Genomic DNA, 20,869 nt, shown 5'->3' with positions numbered 1-20,869 from the left:
ACACACACACACACACACACACACACACACACACACACACACACACACACACACACAGAGCGTGTGAAGTTGTGAAGTTAATCTGGGCCCAACACTAATCCTAAACAATGAGGCAGAATTAACAGTGTGTGCGATGAAATCATAAACACAGTAAAATAACAGTAAGACAGTAAGGCCTCCAGTGCTACAAAACAACCACACACTCGATAGCAGTGCACCTGTGCACACAAAAATATCCTTTACAACATAATACAAAATTTCATGCAAATTAACTACAAATGTAACCACTTATAGAGACTCTAGCAAACCAGCCTGATTTCATTTCCTGGTTTAATCCTCTTCAGTAACACCCTATGTCCACCAGGGAGCATCGTGCACCACTGAATTGTCCTGAAACAGTAGATTCCGTAGTGTTTATGAATGCATGTTTGGAATGCATGTGTGTATCTGTCTGTGCATAATCTATGAGAGCATATCAGTGTGTGTCAATTTAACCGGCTGTGGGTATCATTGCATTTGCATCTAAGTGCATCTGTGTGGGTGTGTATTGTGTGTCTGTGTGTCTGGTATGCACGCTATGCGAAGACTGTAGTCTCGTCCGAAGAAGGAAAGCTGAACAGCTGGTGAGGTGTCAGATGTAATAGGAAGAGATCTTGGAGAAGTGTGTGTGTGAGTGGGTGTGGGTGTGTGAGAGTGTGTGTGTGTGTGTGTGTGTGTGTGTGTGTGTGTGTGTGTGTGTGTGTGTGTGTGTGTGTGTGTGTGTGTGTGTGTGTGTGTGTTGGGGGGGGCAAGAAGTTCTCTGATCTACAGAGGTATGTGAAAATTGCTGCCGTTTTACTCCATAATGGAATCCAATACATCGCTAGACCGCGTGTGCATGCATGCATGCAGTGTAATGTAGCACGTGTGTGCTTTGAGAGTTTGAGTTTGAGAAAGTGTGTCTGTCGGTCATAGGATACATGACATAAGTATGTGTGTAAGTATTCATTGGAATGTACCCTTTATTTTCCAGTGCATCATATGCGCACAGAGAATTTATTATCTATGTATGTACTCTGTGTGTGTGTGTGTGTGTGTGTGTGTGTGTGTGTGTGTGTGTGTGTGTGTGTGTGTGTGTGTGTGTGTGTGTGTGTGTGTGTGTGTGTGTGTGTGTCTCTCACCATTGAATGATCTCAGTGATCTGAGCCTCCCAGTGCGCCACGCTCTCCTTCTTGTCAGCTAGCTCCCTCATCTCGTCCTCCAGCTGTCGGTTACTGCTGCTCAACTTCTCAAACATGCTGGTCAGCTGAGAAAACAACAAAGACATAGATTCAAACACATAGAGACACACAAAAAGTCTTGTATCAGTTGGGAGTTTGAGGTAATGTTGAAGATATAACAGTGCTTTTTTTAATCGTTTTCTACTTGTCACATAGCCAACTGAACCTGAGCCTATATGCCATGATACAGACATGGTATGAAAAGAAATCCTGCAGACTCTGACGAAAATAACAGAATAATAAATAATACCAAATAATAAATAACTACAATTCATTATGGTAAAAAGACAATCTGAATTACTTCAGGTGAGCTTGATTTATCCCTGCAGACATTTTAACGGCCTTGCTGGTGGAAACCGGGCTTTAGAAGATTAAATAAATCACGGCGCTTCTCTCCCCCCGCCCCCTTTTTTCTTCCCTAAATATCCAGCTATTGTTTTGGTCATTTTTCCACTCACTCACGTTACTTAATGGATCCCATTTCAGATTTATCTCTACACCTGCTGTTCTGGGGGCTATGTGGCGTGCAGTGAAATTTGTGACATCATGGGGTCAAATCTGACTTATGAACTTTGTCATCAGTGCATGAGTCTTAACCTCTCTCTAATCCTTCCTTTCACTTCACGCTACACCATCTAATAAAGCCCAGATACCCAGAAATGTCCTTGCGTAGGCGCGGTGCAGCAGTTGAAGGCCCTGTGATGTGGAACCCCACATCTCGTCTCTGGCAAGCCTAGGTTCAAATCCCATCGAGAGCCTTTTACTTTCGGTATTGTGGCTACTCTTTAAATCTTTAACAGTGTATCAAATGGGAAAGTCAAGCTCAAGGGGGTTGGCCTACACATTCTCCCTCTCATAAACTGACACGAGACATGTAATTACATTTGAATCTAGTTTCAATATTGCTTTGTTTCTCCTGCAGCCTCATAAGTGGGAACATCACATGCCAAGATGAGATAAGCCACGGCTAACGTATTCCAGTAGTATTCTGCCTATGATTGGTTTATGGGTTTATGATAGACAGACGTAATGCATCCCGGGTATTTTGGATTTTAAAAACATCAGTGTTGGGTATGCAATAGCGGAATAATAACTCTTCAATAACAATCATGTGCCATCATTCCACTGGAACTCCTACCCACATGTGTTCTACATTTGACCAGGACATTGCCTTTTCAACTTTCATACACAGACCATAAAAATAACAAACACCCTGGCTTTTTATTCCACATGTCAGAATGCCTCCTCTCCTTTCCCGAGACATTATTTGACTTGGGAGCTTCTTGCTTCCAACTTCCAAGTACCCATTCCCAACTTTCCAAAGTCAATAGAGTGCAATCCAGAGGGCCATTCCATGGGAGTGCGTGGGAGGCTATGGAGTGTTTTTTACCAGAGGATATTGAACAGTGATTACTTTGGCTTCACCAGGAGAGAGGGAGGGGGGCAGAGGAAGGAATGTGCTGAAATAATTACCTGGGGTTACTTAGGGTATCGCAGTCTTTTGTGAGCAATGGCTCGTTTATACTTTGTTGCACAAAGTGTCGCTCTATCATGTCATAAATGCAAATTTGACTCGCCGACGAAGGCTTATGGCCGAAACTTATCGAAGTTTGCTTTTAAATGTCTACTATCACAATTCCATTAAAATAATGGCCTTTTAATCTTTCTTAACCACAAACTCTGGCATCCCTATTTTAGGCAAATGTACTAAATTACTTTAAAATTCATAGAAGACTTCCGTACTTATAGAACGGCTATTTTAGCTATTTGTCATACAACAAAGTATATGGGGCTTCAGTGGTTAGTGACTTGGAGTTTTTTGTTATTCTGATGTCTATTTGTATCCTTATCCAAATATCTCAAACGTACACCTTTTTTAGTCCAAGAAGTGCTCCTCCCCAGACTTTGTTTTTGTCCATAGGGTTGTGCGATGAAGAACAAATTAGTTTGAGCATGTGTAACAGCCATCTCACTCACCTTATCCAGTTCACTGGATAGCTTCTTATTTTCTTCAGTCAGAAGTACTCTCTCCCTCTCGTACTTCTGCTTGTACTCCGTCTCAAACTCTTCACGCTCGCTTTGGCTGGAAGGAAGAGAACACACACACACACACACACGTTTGTATTACTATACTTTTTATGACATTTTATGACAAGCCGTTTTAACCCTAACGGCAAAAATAGAAGATCTACAAACGTACAACGCAATCGGTTGTCATGGACTTGCGATAACATTCTACATTCATTCTTTAAGCCTCAACCCTACCCTTAACCTTAGCATTCCAAGCTGAATGCATCCCCCAGCCTGACGAATAGCAAAAGATAGCAGATCCACAAACTCGTCCCGATCTGTTATGAACTAGATCTGCAATTTTCGCTCAAAGTTCACCTATTATGACCAGAATAGGGTTGCTAGGGTTCATGTGGTAAAGGAAGGGAAAACATCATCCATCATCCAAGCTTTCGGGGGGCCCTGAGCTTGACCATATTTCAAAGCCGAACTAAGGTGTTTGGGACAACAACCACATTATTCAGCCCAAACATATTAAAGCAGTCAGAACGTGATACCCTGCCTGTTGTGTGGATAATAAAAATGAATTAAGATGACCAGCAAGGGGTGATCCTGTCAACGCTATCAGGCAGGGAAGCTAGGCTTGAGGGCACAATAACAAGAGCTCTGAGGGCTTTCTGCCTCAAAAACAACTATATTAGAAGTTGATCAGGCCCGTGTCCGTGAGAAGTTCCCAGGGGTTCCACACCACAACAAAACTAAAGAAGACTTTACTTTTATTTCTGACCGTTTCATTTCCTAGTCACACAGTGGGATGTACCTACGGTATAGTGTTTGTGTTGAGAGAGCGGCGGCTGTTTTTTTAATCATTTGTTTTACTCTAGTCTCCCGTGTTTTCATTGCCGTACTGACAGTATAATGTACCATTCTGGAACACAGTATTATTCACTGAATGGAGGAATTAGTATTAGATGGAGATGTGCACTCTGCAGACAAGATTTTTATGTTGTGGACAAAGGCCAAGCCACCTAGAACAGGGTTTTCTGTATGTGTTTTTATGTCTGTCCCCTTTAAAGTAGACTAATCACAGCTCATGGCGCAATGTGCATGACATCACCAAATAGAACCACCTTCAGTCGTGAAGTGAAAGTGAAACTCCTCAAGAGTGTTAAAGAAGGGGGGGGGGGGCATTTAAAAAAAAATAAGCAAGAATTTTGGAAATAGTGTGGAAGTTGAAAGTGGGAAAGCATTTAGAAGATAAGATAGTACCACTAGCAGAACTACAAATTGAATTATGGTTAATGTAACTCTCTATTCCATTATGGACCATGATGAACTATTCAATAGGGGATTACCATCTGCTGTATTACTGCTTTCTACACAGGGGGTTGAGCTATTTTTAAAGTGGTCATAATTACCTCACACATTCATCGCTGCAAAGGAAAATTAAGAAAACGACAGACATTATCACGGTGGTTGGGATGCCTTGTGACATTTTGTTTCCTTTAAATGGTATATAAATACGATTAAAATGTTGCTAGGGGTGGGGGAGTCTGTGTGACGCAGGAGTAAAGTTCTGGGGTTCCAATCCTCTAGTGCTATCTGGCTTGGTCGGGTGTTCTAGAAAAGGAATTAAATAAAAATGACTAAAATAAATACATCCTGTACCTCTCGCGGCGTGTCTTTTCCAGCTTGTCTTTGAGCATCAGGATCTCTTTCTGCAGGGCGAGGTGTTGGCCCTCCGCATCACGCAGCTCTTTGCGTAGGCCCTTCAGCTCGGTAGCGTGCTGTGCCTCCCGGCGGTCCAGCTCCTCCTTGTACAGCAGAGCCTTCTTCTCCAGGTCCCCCCGCAGACGGCCCACCTCCTGGTCTGCAGTGGACGGGGTGGCAGAGCCCATGGGCTTCGACTGGGGGATGGAGGGGGGGTGCAAGGGAGAGGGTTTAGAGAGGGGAGGCAGTGAGAGATGGGTGGGAAAGAGTGGATTAGGAAGGAAGGTATTGCAACTTGTGTGCGTGCGTGTGCGCGAGTGTGTGTGTGTGTGTGCGTGTGTGTGTTTGTTTTACCTTGAATCCTTCCAGCTCCTCTTCTAGTTGTCGGCTGTACTGCTCATTGCGCTCCCTCAGTTTCCTCTCTTTCTGTGCCTCCAATGATTGTTCCTCTGCCTGGGCCTCCATCTGACGGCGTGCACACGATTAGAGAAAGATCCTCTATATATGCTTCTTTTCAATCACACGCTCAACAACGTTTCATTTCCCATAATAGGCAATTGAGACGATACCAATACAGATTCACCAATTGAAATACAGCACAAATCTATATTCTGCATGGATGTCTCGTATAAATATTAATGGAATTTCATGAATATTCACGGAATTTCATGAATATTCACAGGCAGACAATATTAACAAGGGCTCCACCAGACACAAACCACCACATACCGCAACACAGACACAGATAGGGAGTGTGCTACAGTAGCAACTACGGGAGACTACTCTACCTCCTTCTTGGCCCTCTCGGCCTTTCGCACCTCCAGGCGGAGAGCCTCCACCTTCTGAGTCTGACTCTCCATCTCCTCCTCCTTATCGCGCAGCTGGCGACCCAGGCGCTGCTTGGCCGACCTGGACGACAACACATTCAGATTAACACTTTGATTTATCCAATAGTCAAATGCATTGCTGCTCTTGCCAAAAACACAGTTGGGAGGTGTAAGTAAAAACAAAACTGAGTGAAAAAAAGAAACTGTAATGACGTCCCTAAAAAATACGATATAGAAATATAAATGGCATGAATGAAATAAACCCCAGGGCTTTCTGAAGAAGACAAATGGCAGTGAAGTAAAAAAAAATGTATTTGTCAAATTATTTATGCATGTATTGCATCAATTGCAATCAATCAATTAACCAACCAAACAACCAATTGTTCATCACACTGTCAGACATATCAATCAGTTAATCACCTATCAATAAGCCAAACAATGCAAAAAAAAGGGCTACAAAAAAGGGCTAAAAGCCCTGCAACGTCATTCAGAATTGAGTGTTCCGAGTCGGCAGGACAGTGAGACGGAGGTACATGGCTGGTGTTTGTCAGTGTCATTAGAGACGACGGTACATGGCTGGTGTTTGTCAGCGTCACTACAGACGGAGGTACCTGAGGTCTGTGTTTCTCTCGTTGAGCTCAGAGAACTCCTGCATGGCCAGTTTCCTCTGGCTGTGAGCCTCCTTCAGTTCCTTGGACTGAGACTTCAGCTTCTCACTGGCGTCCAAAATATCCTGGTGAAGACATTGCATTCCACCGTTAAGACGAGGACTCGGAGTGTGCGGTAGTGCAACTAACTGTATCTGTATTTGTTAACCACTATCAATCCGGCATGTCCTAATATGGGCATGTCATTATAGGCGAAAATGTTCACACATTTTCACAAATAGCCGAGCATGTAGATTGGCTATTTTCACTATTCATCATGCAGCCAAGTATAAATTAGGGCTTTGTATTTGGATAGAAATCAGTGTAGGCTAATCAGTCCAATGGCACTGAGCTGTTGGATTGACAAAAACAAACATTTTCTTTGGTTCTGATTTCGGAAGCAGTTCTTATTGGTTTTAATGTTACAGAGTATTCAGCTCTGGGCACACCTCCGACGAGGACATACGGTCCTCACATAGATGGATGTACAAGAACAAACATGCAGTACACACCCAGAGAGCCCCAGTGTTACCTTATGCAGGTCGTCCCTCTCCTGCGAGAGGCTTTTCATCTGTTTCTCCATAGTCCTGATGTGTTTGGACGAGTCCTCCAGGTCCCGGCGTGCCGACGACACATCCTCCAACTGCTTCTCTAACTGGCCCGAGTCTGACACACAAACACACACATGTATAAACACAAAGTCTGTAACAAGTTCCCACTTCATGTCTTTGACAATGATCACATTAATCAGGACATTTCTAAGTTGCAATGAAACTTGACCCCTTTCCGCCTGGCGTCCCTATTTTGGGCATGTCAGGCAAATATTTTCAAAGATCTTCAAAATTCTTTGAATAGGGCAAAAGTGGTTAAAACCAGCTAGCTTTTGACCCATTTAAATGTGCTGTTTGTTTCCACATGTTTTCTCCTGGTCCATCTTGGATTAGTTAAAATTGCATCATTCATATTAAAAGGATTCCAAGTTAAAAGCATTCCGTTCAAATCCCACAAATGGTGGCTTCATGCCACTGGCTCTTCACATACACAACAAATACTGACCGGTAGGACATCTCTGGGGTTGTAAATTTACATGTCTGGCTATCAGTGTTAACTGACATACTGTATATGAACTTTGTAAGCCTAGAATTTTAGATTTACAGGGGTCTCCTACACGCCATGATTCGTGGTTTCATGGTCCTTGGGCCAATGACACCCACTCACACAATCTCAGTGGCGCCTATCTGAAGCAAACATTTATTAAAATAAGAAGAGACAGCGTTTTTGCGATATGCAAGGTTTTCATCATACTGTAGCAATTCCAAGCAATTTTGTGCACATAACCATCTAATAATGTATTGCACATATTCGGACAGATTTCCTGCTTCACAAGTCGTATGATCAGCTATTTGGCCTTACATTATGTGTACTTATCAGGGTGAAGTGAGGTCTATTTTATATTACTTATCACTTGGACTATTTTGTGGTATTTAGTATATAGTAAAAAACGGAATCCACTGAGTCGTTTGGCTTAACCACTTAACAAAGGTAGACCTTTATTAATCCCACTGGGGAAATTCTATTTTCGACTTTACCCAGCTGATGGCTGCTCAGGTAGTATGTTAAAGGTTAAGTACTATATCTTGCTCAGAGACACTTGGACACATATAAGGGGGCTGACCGGGGCGCAAACTGGTGATGTTCCAGGTGGCCTCTCTACCCACTAAGCTACGGCCACGTGGCCGAGAAAGCCCTACATGTCCATAGGCGTACAACAAGCGGTTGTTTTGACAAACTTCACCTCGCCAGGTTCAAAGTGATTGGACCAAGAATCCATCATCCTGGCCTGGGCACGCACTACCGAGCAGAGCTGTGTAAGAGCAGAAAGATTAAGTACTGACCAGCTATCTGTTTCTTTAGGATGTCGATTTCACTCATCAAACTCCTGATCTCCACCTCCTTGTTGATGCCGAGAGGAGCCTCGCCCGACGCCGACGGGTGCTGTAGTGCCTGCACCGCCTGGGTTGACTCTGTAATGTACGGTTAGATTCGTCACATGTGTGTAGTTTTAACCCATACTTCAGAGATTAGTGTTCATAGTAAAGACACCATATAGACAAGTTTTTCAGCCCTGTTCTAGGGCGGTGCCATTGCTCCTGTTTTTGTGAGTTTTGCACATAACTTCGGGGGCATTGTCAGGTCGGTGACAGGAAACGACACACAGCTGAGGTCAAACAGCATCAGCTGTCAATCTATGTTTGATACACAACAATACGGAGCCATCCTCTGTATTTAAAATGAGTTACAGTATCGTAAAAAATGGAAAAAATAACCACAGACAAACCTTATCCTGAACTGTGATTTCTTTGTTCTGTTGTACTAAAGCTGCAATCCATAACATGTTTAAGTGAATAAATGTTATATTTACCAATCTATATGGTAGAGTATGTTAATACAATATAACACAACTGTGGTCGTTAGAGGTGGTCTCCCTACTCTTCCATTGAGAAATGTATATCTGTGGTCGGGTAGGACCACAGATATAACACTGACACTAGATATTGTATGGAGCTCAAAGCGCAGTGTCTCCGCTTCCCAAAAGGGCTTTTCATCTTTAGCTTAGCAGTAGAAACTTTGGCACTCGGGCGGGAGACGGTCTGTTTGGTACACAGCAAAATCCTCAGTGTTCATTCATCAATTTGGTACTCAAATAGACCCTTTACAGGTCCATTTGTTAACATTTGTACCTTGTCAGAGTTAAATTAATACTTTTTACAGTGTATGAATACATTTCTAGAAATAGATGTGCTACTAGACAGTATGCAGTATGATACTGTGCCAGTATGGTCACATGCACAGTACCAGTGGGTCTTAACCTCACCTTGTAGTTTGCGGCTGAGCTCTGTTTTCTCCTGCTCCAGGCGGCGGATGCGTCTCTCGTAGGCCTCGGTGGCCAGGCTGTCCTCCAGGCCGCGTTGGACACCCGAGTCTACGTCCTCCCGTGGCCCCTGACCCTGCTCTGCACATAGCTCCCGCAGGCAGCCCCGGTCCGACAGGGTGCTGAGGAAAGGAGGACATGGTTATCCACTTTCAACCTGGCTGCTGGGGCATCATTTGGTGTCCCAGGCGAATGGCATTTGCCAGCCCTGGACTTTCCATTTTTTTACGCTTTTTGCACATTAATCTGGTTTTAGATCGGTGCTACAATGGGCGATGATAAGGAGTCCATCTCAATCCATGCCCATCCATCTACATGTGATACACATATGTTATAGTCACGTGTTATTGTCTGCAAGAGCAGTACTTTAAGCTCGCAATGATGTTGGGGGGGGGTCTGTGGGGCAGTCTGCAGGAGGCGGTCGGTCTGTGGGGGGTATTAGCATTTCCCAAGCTTATGTGAAGTTTTCCTGGCTTGTTTTTGTTCATAAGAAGTAGTAGGGAAGCAGCTGTTTAGCAATCTACTACCAGTTGGCTTCGTGGCTACGAAGACACTTGCCACTTGGTAGCATGTGAATCAGTCCGTGGTAGCACACGTAACCACATGGCTACAGACCCCCCGGGTCGTGACTTGTGTCTCATGTTATGTTATAATGCAACCTCATTATTCCCGTTGCCTTTCTCTGTTGCGGCAGGGAGGGAAAGGGAGAAAAAGAGAATTGAAAGAGAGAAGGGGATGGATCAGAAAAAGAAGAGAGAGAAACTGATGGACAGAGATGGTAAGGTTGACAAGAGGAAATGTTGTGTAATGGAACTAGATGGCTAAAGAGGAGAAGAAGGGAGGAGGGGAGAGAGAGCAGAAAGAGAGACAGGAAAGACCATTATCACTCAGCCTTGAAGAGATAAGAGACGTAATTGGGACTGTATGTGACTTTCTCACGGGCAGAGCGTTTGGGGGGGGACAAAGCATCAAATCGTGAACATCACCTTATTAGGGGAGCATACAGAATACTCCTACACTTCACAAGCACAGAGTGCAAAGAGCAGATCCGCCTGGGGGGGGGGGGGGTCGATGGTGTCATTTTGGGGGAGCTCTCGTTTTGGTTCACTCAATGTCCTGTCTGTCTGTGTTTGTTTCCAACAAATGCATGACTTTTTAATCACTTCCACCCGATGGCCCTATTTTAGGCATGTCATTATTGGTGACAATTGTCAAAAATGTTGAAATATTTTCCAACATTTTCAAAAATGCCATTTTTCAAAATAGACGATCTACACGCTCAGAACGCGTTGCAGGAGAGAACCTGGATACACACTGGAAACTTTTTGAAAAGAGAAACAACAATAACGCGTCTTCATTCCATTGTCCACAATAGCAAAACATGGGTGTATGTGAAGGACGCGTTGTGAGTGCACGGTAACGTCGTGCGGGGGCAGTTGGTGTGATGCCACTTACCATTTACTGGTGTAGGTGAAACCACAAAAGGGTAGGTGATGGCCAGAGAAGGCTGTGTGGGACGGAGGGGGCATCGTTTCCTGAAAGACAATGAGGAGACAAGCACAGAATGAGAGACAACACACTGGAGAGAGAGAGAGAGAGAGAGAGAGAGAGAGAGAGAGAGAGAGAGAGAGAGAGAGAGAGGAGGGGGTGGAGTGAGGAGATTGTGAGTGTTAGAACCAAACAAAAGTGAGTGTAACATATAGAGATGCAAGAGAGAGAACAGGAGAGGAATGAATGACAGATGGCTCCATAAAGACTGGCATGACTAAATAAGGAAGCAGATCAAGGAAGAGAGAGAGAGAAACAGGGAGAGAGAGAGAGAGAGACTGTGGAGGGGAGAGCCTGTACTATTGTGAAGATTGTATTTTATGACGCTGACATTTTCTGTTTGATTCAGACGTCAAACAACTGACAAGAAAACGGTTAAATGGAGGATGGGGGGGAATTGGATGATGGATTATTAATACACACAGTAAAATCCTCAGTGTTAATTTATCCATCCATTCATTTGGTTCCATTTTGTGCACTCTCTGGACACTGAGGATGTTACTGTGTATGGATGAGATAAGTCGGATTCAGGCTCCCGGCATTTTAATTCAAGCTCGCTGCATTTTGAGCAGAGGACAACACCACCACTACCAGTGTTAATTTCGTCGATTACAACTATGACCAAAAATGTTCGTCGACTACCTTTTTTCACAGACAAAAACTAAATAAAAACTAAGCTATGATGACTAAAACTGAGACTAAATATAGTGACAATTTCGTCAACAAATGAAAACTAGACTAAAATGTTAGGGAGGGACTAGTGGAGAAGAGATCCAGTAGAACTAAAAGAACTAAAATGTTATGTTTGGCTATGCTCGGGTGTTGCGCTCTGAAATTAGCAGATCTACAAGCTGGGATGCGTTGTGAGCATAGAGTTAAAAATAATAGAGAGGGCACCCGAATTCTCCTCCCATCCACTTGCATTGAGTTGCTCACCCAGCGCATGGGCCTGTTTGAACCCTTCTTCCGGGTTGGAAATTTGGTGGGCGAGGCCTATTTGGGGCTCCAAACGCGTCACTTCTGTGACGCGTTTTGCGTCACAGTGACGCGTTTTGCGTCACAGAAGCGCGCAGCCCCGTGCGCAAGCTCGTGCGCATGCTCGTGAGTCGAGCCCATTGGTCGAAACCGTTTCCTCGTTCATGTGTTGAAGCCCCAGGCCTGCACGCGCCTGCACTACCATGAATGGCCACCATGTTCAATTGGCTTCACTGGGTTCTGGGGGCTTGGTTGTGAGCTTGTAGATCGGCTATTTTCAGCATGCAACCAAGTGTAGAATCAGCCATTACGACGACATCAAGGCCCGCCAAAATAAGTTTTGTCGACAAAATCAACTGTAGATTTAGTCGACTAAAATGTTATGATATTAACTCATTGACTGCCATTGACGTGTTTTTTTTGTTTTTGTTTTTTAAACGTCAGAACCCAAGATATCATTTGAAGTTTTGCTGCTCCATTCACTTATTGTTTAACTTATTACTGAAAAAGGCTCGGCTCCTGAGCACCTTTTTTTTTACTATGTATTTTTCAATGTTATTTTCAAAAGGCAGACAATTAATGTCAACAAGGTCCAATGACCTCGTTGACATTTGTGAAACCACACAGTGCAACCCTCAGTGATTAGCACCCATCAGGGGATCGATTATACTGGAGATAAATATTCTGTGACTACTTGAAAAAGGTATAAGAAAATTGAAAAAATGCTTCGCAATTATTTTTTTATTTCATTGGCACTGAATGAGTTAAAACTATATATATTAAAACTAGACAAAAGGACTAAAATATGACTAAAACTAAATGAAATTTTATTCAAAAGACTATGACTAAACTAAATCAAAATTTGCTGTAAAAATTCACACTGAACACCACTTACAGAGTTCTTGAGGCAGTCGTCATCCACGTCAAAGTTGGACGTGTCTGTCGGACTGCTGACCTCTGGGATGTAGGGGGCCTCGCAGTTACGGATGTTGTCCCAGTCAATACCTGAACAGAAGGGAACAGGGGCAGGGGGTTAGTTAATGTTAATGAATATCAACGTGCCCTCACAATATCAATGCCAAATAAGAGCATATGTGATATCTATGGATATAGGCTATGTTATGCTATAATATCTATTGAATAAAGTTATTTGTATTTGCCAATTCCTCCATGTGTATAGTTCCTGTCACTGTCAACAGTAGGGGTTTACTGTTGGTCTTAGGCTGGTGTAGAGTTTCTCCAATGGGGGTATGCGTACCCCTAGGAGTACGCAGAGGTACTTACTGTACCCCCTGTACAGTATGTGAGAGAAAGTGGAAATGTTTACATTTTATTTTACTGTTATGTTTGATGATGAAACGGTGAGAAAGGTGTATGAACCTGTTGATGTGTGAACTGTTAAACCAAATAGAAATAAAAGAAAGACTTGACTGGCACAATTGTTATTGAATAGAAAGTCATACTTATTTTGCCATTTTATTTCAAACATACGACTCAAAACTGGACTTACTGAAATATTACAGTTTGAAATAAATATTCTCAGGAGGCACTAATTGCAACTCTTCATTTCTTCTTATTTCTACTGTTATATTTTTACAATAGTGCGTTATTTTTCATTCATAGCATCATATGCTATGTATGGTCTTCTCTTGGCCCCGTGGAGGAATCAAATGCAAGTCTCTACGGCAGTGAATTGTGAATGGCATGAAGTTACATGTCTGCAATAGCGATTATGCAGAGTGATACTAGTCACTAAATTTATCATATTTTTACAATTACGTTGATGGAAACAAATGTTAAAATACCGTGGCACGGCAGTATCCTTTTAAGATAAAATTGTAAGTCCAGGCATCCCTTTAAACACCCCTTTGTTTACAGTATGTAATCAAACTATGCTGTGACATTCACAGTGACAGCTTTTGTCTTCAGTTAATATGAATTGAGATCTTTGCATACCAGTGAAGAATGGATGCGCCTTGAAGTCCTCAATGCCATTCTGGCCCAATCGGTGCTCTCGGCTGCAGATGAGCCGCCGAACTAGATCCTTTGCATCGTCCGAAACGTCTGTCAACTGCTGAGGGAACTGGAATCGCTCCTGTGTGTATGTGGAGAGAGTATAAGGAAATATAAGGTTATCACATAACCGCAAAATAAAGCAAAATAAAAGCTCATGACTGAAACATTCACAAAAAACAGTCAGGCCAGGAAACAGTCAGGCCAGGTCCTAATCTGTGATTTGTGAAACAGCATGAAAGGAGCCCCCACACACACACATTAGTACACTGTATACTGAAAGATTATTACAATATGTAATTATTATGTTTAGGTATTATCGTTCTAAACCTATGTTCTTGCTGTTCTACATACTGCCAACCAGTTGAAGAAAGAACAGACTGAGTGTTACTCTGCAGGGCTGTTGGCACTTATTGCATTGTCACCATATTGTTGTAACAGGAATCCTCGATTCCTTTATCAGGATTCCCAGTAGCTAAAGACTTAGCGGCGACTGCTAGTCTTCCAATCTAGTCCTACATCAGGAATAATTCCAGATTAGGGAGTTTGTTGGTATGTACTGTGTGCCTGTCCCATCAAAAGTACACCAATCACAAACAGCTCATGTGCATGACGTCAAGAAAGAAAATCATCTCCAGCCATGACTGAACACTGCATGAACAGTCTGCAAAACCAGAAAATGACTGTTGAAGTGAAATTCATGAAGTGTAAAAGTTGGAAGAACTTTTCTGCTTATAGGTGAAGTATTTTTTTTTAAAGCGCTATTTCCATTTGGCCAAAAGAAACGTAGTCTGTCACCACAATAGCCGACATGCCCACACGCAGCCAGGAACATTTGTCATGATTCATGGTATATCGCTCATATTTCCCCATTAATATTATACTGACATGGCATTGAGCAAGGAGGGAGAGAGAGAGAGAAAGGCAAACTGAGTACATGCTTCCCCAGAGACAAACAGACAGAATTAAGAAAACAGGAGATTCTTCCAAACCAAACACCTGTGGGATGTCGAAAACACGGACACACACACACACACAATATGTATTATACTGAATGTATATCATCGCTGTTGGCGTGAAACCTTGTATATGTTTAAAATCGCAGAAATAGCAGATCAACAAGCAAACAACGCATCGCAATGAAGTAGACCTGATGAAGATGTACCAGTGACATCGAAACATTGTCATTCCTTGTACTTGCACCTTCAATAAAAGGCTCTAAATCGTCTGAGTTGCTCCAGTGCCTTCGTTCTTTTAAGATGGGTCGTTAGCTTGCAGATGGCTTATTTTTGCTACTTTGGTGTGTCATACGATGAAATATAAAATAGGGCATTAATTTGTGAAAAACATTAAAAAGATGAAATATGGAGATACAAGGTTTCTGGCCGGCAGCGTGTACGATGTCGATGTTCTTTGGGTAATTGTGACAAATCCTTGTTTATTAAAAAGAAAAGCAACAAATGCCTCTTCAGGTGTAAAAACCCACCTTGTGGTTCATGATCTTGCCGTAGGTTTCCACCAGGGACTCTGCGTAGAAGGGCGTCTCTCCGTAGAGCATCTCGTACATGCACACGCCCAGGGACCACCAGTCACACTCTGGGCCATACTTTCCCTTCCCGTCCTCCATGGCCTGTAGGATCTCTGGGGAGATGTAGTCTGGAGTCCCCACCGCCACGGAGGACTGGACCTAAAGAGAGGAAGAGGGAGGGAGGAGGAGGAGAAGAGAGGGATTCATGAGAAATATAATCAGCAGCTGATCTCCCTTATCAGACAGGCTGCTGTTTAAGAGTCTGTGTTTGCTGGATTGTTTAATGGTATCCACGCAGGAAAAGAGGCTGTGTTTGTATTTGGAATATTTATAGTTCACAAACCGAACACAATTTTCTTATTATCATCTCCATAATTGATCACATTCACAGTGGAAGCAGCTTTCAGAGAAAACTGGTGGGAGAATTTGATCTCAGCCGTCACAGATAGGCCTACTCGCTTCATGCCATCATGAGGAAGTGGCAGCAACACTGGCAAAGCATTAAAGAAGTACACCTTAAACATAACATGGTGTCGTTTTAATACAATCATGTGATTATTTACACATTAGAAGGTACAAACAACAGATTTTTCAGTATCTATTTCATCCTGCGTTTCAGTTCTTCATTAATTCGACACCTGAGGGAAAAGATTTTCCGGACGGTGTTCTCTGAACATTCAACCACAGGCAGAACCTAGCCGTTAAACCAAACATCCCTGATGAGGGACCCCCCCCCAGGGCTTAAGAAGGGGGTCGGTGTGGTTTTGGGGTATGTTTGTTTTGGACATGGGGAAGTGCCCGCAGTGTTATGGAACTTACCGTTCCATCCTCCATGAGTTTGAGGCAGGAGCCAAAGTCAGCCAGGCGGATATGGCCGTTCATATCCATTAGAATGTTGTCAGGCTTGATGTCCCTGAGAGGACGGAGAGGGAAAGAGAGGAGAGGAAGGGAGGAAGACAAGCAGGGAGGTAAGACATGAGGGAAAGAGAGAGGTAGCGAAAGGAGGGTGAGAGAAAGAAAGACAAATTGAGTACATGATCCAAAAAGACAAAAGAATGAAGAAAACAACAGATTCTTCCAAACCAAACTCCTGTGGAACGGCAAAGTACACACACATGAGGGGCGCGCGCGCTCTCCCACACACACACACACACACACACACACACACACCCCCCCACACACACACGTAGCTTATTATCATAAAAATTTAATTAAATCACCTAAGGGATATTGTGTGTTTGTGTATAATAATTCTGATATATCTGGGATTAAATAGACTGTAATTTCCCCTGTAAATTTATCACCAGCATGACATCTCAAAATTAACTCAGGGAAAGGATAAACATAAGGAAGACTTTAAGGTTTGTGGTTATGGAATATGTTCTTTGGCTTTAGCACAAATATGAGAGTTTGTGTGTAGGTAGGGGTGTGTGTGTGTGTGTGTGTGTGTGTGTGTGTGTGTGTGTGTGTGTGTGTGTGTGTGTGTGTGTTGAATATTTTTGGACACTTTATGGATGTTTAGTTGTGTGTGCATGCACGTGCCTGTGTGTGTGTGTGCGTGCGTGGGGGGGGGGTGCGCAATACTCCTAAAGGCATTATCTCTTGCTTTTATCTCTACACAGTCAAATCCAGAGCGTTAATTTGGCTCTTAGTAAAAATGGGCACTTTCTAGTCCAAAATACACCATGGATTTTGCTGTGGTAAGTTAACGCCCACCCCCATTAACCACTTAAGCCCTATTTTACACTTTCAATTAAAAAAAAAAAATAAGTAAAAACGTGCAAAAACTGCTGACCTAATCTCATCTGCTATATTTGCTATTATAGAAAATCTGCCCAAAATGTGACCACAATACAGATGCCAGGTTGAAAGCGGTAACGTGGTGTGTTTGTTTAGGCCAGGCTCCTATTGCTTCTAGTTAAAGACGGACACACACTTACACATTTCTTTCCAGGAAACATTATGAAACACAAAAACAGTCACCCATAGAGATCCCCTGTGTCCCATACAGAGTCCATTATTCTTATTTCTACCACAAATTGTGTGCGTTTGTGTTTGTGCGCGCGTGCACGTCCACACACACATCCAGTCAGGAAGATTCAGCACCGGGACTAGAGAAGAGCATACATACAGTATCTATTCCAACATTATTATTATTATTAAATTGTTTTTATTGATTTTTCAACACCAACAATACACACATACATACATCACAGGACGAAACATAATCATACATTAACAATACCTTACGTAAACAGACAGTAATACAAAAATTCAAAAATAGTATCTATTCCAACATAGTAACGCTCTCACACTCTATCTTTCTATCTATCTTCCATCTTCTATATATTATTAATATAATCCCCTTGTGGGTCGACTTCCTGTTTATCCGTTCCTGTCTGCTCGCCTTCTTCTACCATACCAGTAGTGCATTTGCCTCCACTGCACAAATGCACAAATAACACTGCATGCCATGGGGAATCTACTACACTACATTTCACGTTTGCAAATTTCATATTTTCCGTACACTTCGTATTTTATGAAACTGCATGATTGCTCGGAGTTCGGGCTATGGGATCTATCGTCGCCATGGTTACAGCGCCGCAAGCGCTATGGGATGATCAAACTGCGCATGCGTGGAATCCGCGGACCCACTAAGAAATTGCACTTGCACAGACAATGCTTACTTTCATTACTTCAGCGTGGACATAAAGGCATGCGATCTGCCTTTTCAGCTCATGCTGCTAACAGCGTTTGCGTGTTGTTTACTCAGTGATACAACGAAGGACAGCGCTATGGACCCCCGTCTGTCTGTGTGTGTGTGTGTGTGTGTGTGTGTGTTCGCTGGCGGTCCGCGATGCCGATATGTGTGTGTGTGATCGTGTGTGTTTGTGGGTTATTTCATTGTGCGTGTGTGTGTGTGTGTGTCTCTTGCTCTGTGTGTGTGTGTGTGTGTGTGTGTGTGTGTGTGTGTGTGTGTGTGTGTGTGTGTGTGTGTGTGTGTGTGTGTGTGTGTGTGTGTGTGTGTGTGTGTGTGTGTGTGTGTGTGTGTGTGCGCGTGTGTGTGTGTGTATACATATAGCTCCAACTAAATCCATGTCATGTAATAGAGGCCTTGAATATTTCCATAAAGCACCAAATAAAGACAGTTCCCACAAATGACACCATGATCAGACAGATGATAATGAACACTCTCCTCTTCATGCTGTTTTCCCTCTCCCTCCCCATCTATCCTGGCATGGGCTGTTTCAGAACCCTGAGAACGGCGAGGCTGCAGAACATCACCACTAGCATGCAAAATAGGCATTTACCCAAATGAACATTATATACCATATCTCATCATAACCCACCAGCATAGTGAAAACCCAATGATGACCAACCAGGCCAATGCAGAGCAAGCCACCTTGTTCCTGACGGGTTTGTATTTGAGGAATAATAGTACATAGCCTATATTGTAGGCTACTAGATGTGAGGGCCTAGGCTACTAGTAAAATACAAAAAAGAATTACCGGTACCATTTAAAAAAAGAGCAAATCTCTAGTAATTACACTATTTACCCAAAGCAACAAATCCTGGCCAGGGGTCACACAGGGGTCACAGTCTCCCACCACCAGCAGGTCTAAATATAGACCCTGGTCCAGTTTGATGACTTCCCCTGAAGGCAGCTCATGTCAAAGCCCTTCTGTCTGAGCCAGTCTTATCAATGCAAGGACAAGTCTGACCATGTAGAGTGTGGCAAAGACACACATCTTTGGAGTGGTTGTCACACATAATAAAACACACTGAGTAAACAATACAAATGCAAAATGTCACAAGTCAAAAACACTTGAAGTGGTTTCTTCAAGTAATGTAACCAAGACACAGGTAAAACATAGGTGATGTAAATTATTTGGCCAGATTTAAACTTAGTTGTGCTCCAAAAATAGCTGATCTATAAGCTCACAACGTGTTGCATCATGACGTGTTGTGAGCTGTATGTGACACCAGCATGAAACAAATATTTAAGTCCATGCCATGGAAGTACACAAAAGTATTGATCTCAATTCATACTCGTGAATTGAGATCAATAACCCTCTCCAGAGTCTCCACTATTTCCAATCTAAGCATAACGGCTTCTAAAAGACAGCTCTTTTAACAGCATAAAATGACTCCATTTATTGTGTGCATGTGAGTATGGCGGTCTAATTGACAGCATCTTTCAGTACATTACTCACAAACAGTGAAGATATCAAAATCTCGTACCATCTGTGCTCCTGACAATGATTCCACTAATTAACAGTACTTGGCCGATGTCCATTGGGAACGATTCCCCTACGGTTATGCAATACCCGTTGTATATGTCTGTCTGTGTCCCTTTTATGCCTATACTGTGTATGGAGATTTCTGTATCTGTCTGACGTGCCAACTGCTGATTCAACCATGTATGGGGATTTGCGGATTTACCTATTTTTTTGGGGGGGGGGAGATCCACAAAGTCGGTTGGTCGAACGGAAGGATAGTTACGCACGCACACTCGCCGCGCGCAGAATTTATAATGCTTCATTTATAAATATAATATAAATGCCATTATTTACTCTGGTGAAATGAGTGACATTTTCATACAGAGATTAAAAACAGGACTTAATGGCGAAGCTCACTGAGCCATAACAGCTTCTAGTGCTACCGGATTATACTCAATATACTTCTATCAGTATGGTAGGGAAACTAATGCACTAGCCAACCAGAATTTTTAAATTAGATGGGCCCCCTTGTAGATCTCAGAATTCATGAGGCCAGTCTATGACATAAGTCATCGATGATATATCTATGACGTATGACTCCATAGTTTCAGCCAGAAGTGAGCCGCAGTGACTTACATTATGAAATTAAAGTTAAATATTTCAAAAAATATAAAACATATGTGACCAGAAGAAATCATGGAAGTACTTCTTCATCCAACTGGCAGTGTGCACAAGAGATTTGGCAACGATCGGTCCAGTGGTTTGCAGTGGTGTAAAGTAACTAAATACTACATATACTCAAGTATTGTACTTATGTACAGTTTTAAGGTATTTTTTGGGCGGTGCAACCGCCCCTATATGTGAGGTTTGGACATCGACATTCGCTGCACTGTGATTGGCCACCATTGTACACCCCTAACCCCTACACATTCAATGCTAGCTGTAATATGATTGGCTGACTTTATTGGCTCTATTGACTCTATTCAGGACTGTGATTGGCTAGTGAAACACATGACACATGTGCATAACCCTATAAATAGGACCATGCACTTAAAAAAACCACATTTATGTATTTTTTTAAGTGAATCACCCATTGTGGACCAACCATTGTTTATTGTTAATAAATAGCACCACCCACTTCAGAAATATGACTTTTCTTTAAGTGAACTTCCATCACTGTGATGACCACTGTGACCACAC

The 20,869-nt window shown here is 42.7% G+C and overlaps 1 protein-coding gene across 3 annotated transcripts in view; it reads right to left on the bottom strand.

Annotated features, from left to right (window-relative positions):
- Positions 1 to 20,869, bottom strand: part of LOC308103641 (serine/threonine-protein kinase MRCK alpha-like) — a 103,614-nt gene that overhangs the window by 26,920 nt on the left and 55,825 nt on the right. For all 3 annotated transcript variants that reach the window (XM_080453729.1, XM_080453730.1, XM_080453731.1), the window contains exons 6-19: positions 16,269 to 16,362; positions 15,408 to 15,608; positions 13,865 to 14,003; positions 12,804 to 12,913; positions 10,841 to 10,920; positions 9,329 to 9,507; positions 8,349 to 8,477; positions 6,986 to 7,119; positions 6,418 to 6,539; positions 5,768 to 5,888; positions 5,334 to 5,444; positions 4,938 to 5,176; positions 3,237 to 3,342; positions 1,161 to 1,285 (exon numbers count right to left, since the gene is read on the bottom strand). In XM_080453729.1, the coding sequence (XP_080309855.1) occupies positions 1,161 to 1,285; positions 3,237 to 3,342; positions 4,938 to 5,176; positions 5,334 to 5,444; positions 5,768 to 5,888; positions 6,418 to 6,539; positions 6,986 to 7,119; positions 8,349 to 8,477; positions 9,329 to 9,507; positions 10,841 to 10,920; positions 12,804 to 12,913; positions 13,865 to 14,003; positions 15,408 to 15,608; positions 16,269 to 16,362 (1,890 nt within the window). The remainder of the gene's footprint in view (positions 1 to 1,160; positions 1,286 to 3,236; positions 3,343 to 4,937; positions 5,177 to 5,333; positions 5,445 to 5,767; positions 5,889 to 6,417; positions 6,540 to 6,985; positions 7,120 to 8,348; positions 8,478 to 9,328; positions 9,508 to 10,840; positions 10,921 to 12,803; positions 12,914 to 13,864; positions 14,004 to 15,407; positions 15,609 to 16,268; positions 16,363 to 20,869) is intronic.

The sequence above is a fragment of the Gymnoscopelus braueri genome, assembly GCF_963280865.1.
Source record: "Gymnoscopelus braueri genome assembly, chromosome: 16".
Classification (NCBI taxonomy): domain Eukaryota; kingdom Metazoa; phylum Chordata; class Actinopteri; order Myctophiformes; family Myctophidae; genus Gymnoscopelus; species Gymnoscopelus braueri.
This window is presented reverse-complemented; position numbering and strand designations above follow the sequence as displayed.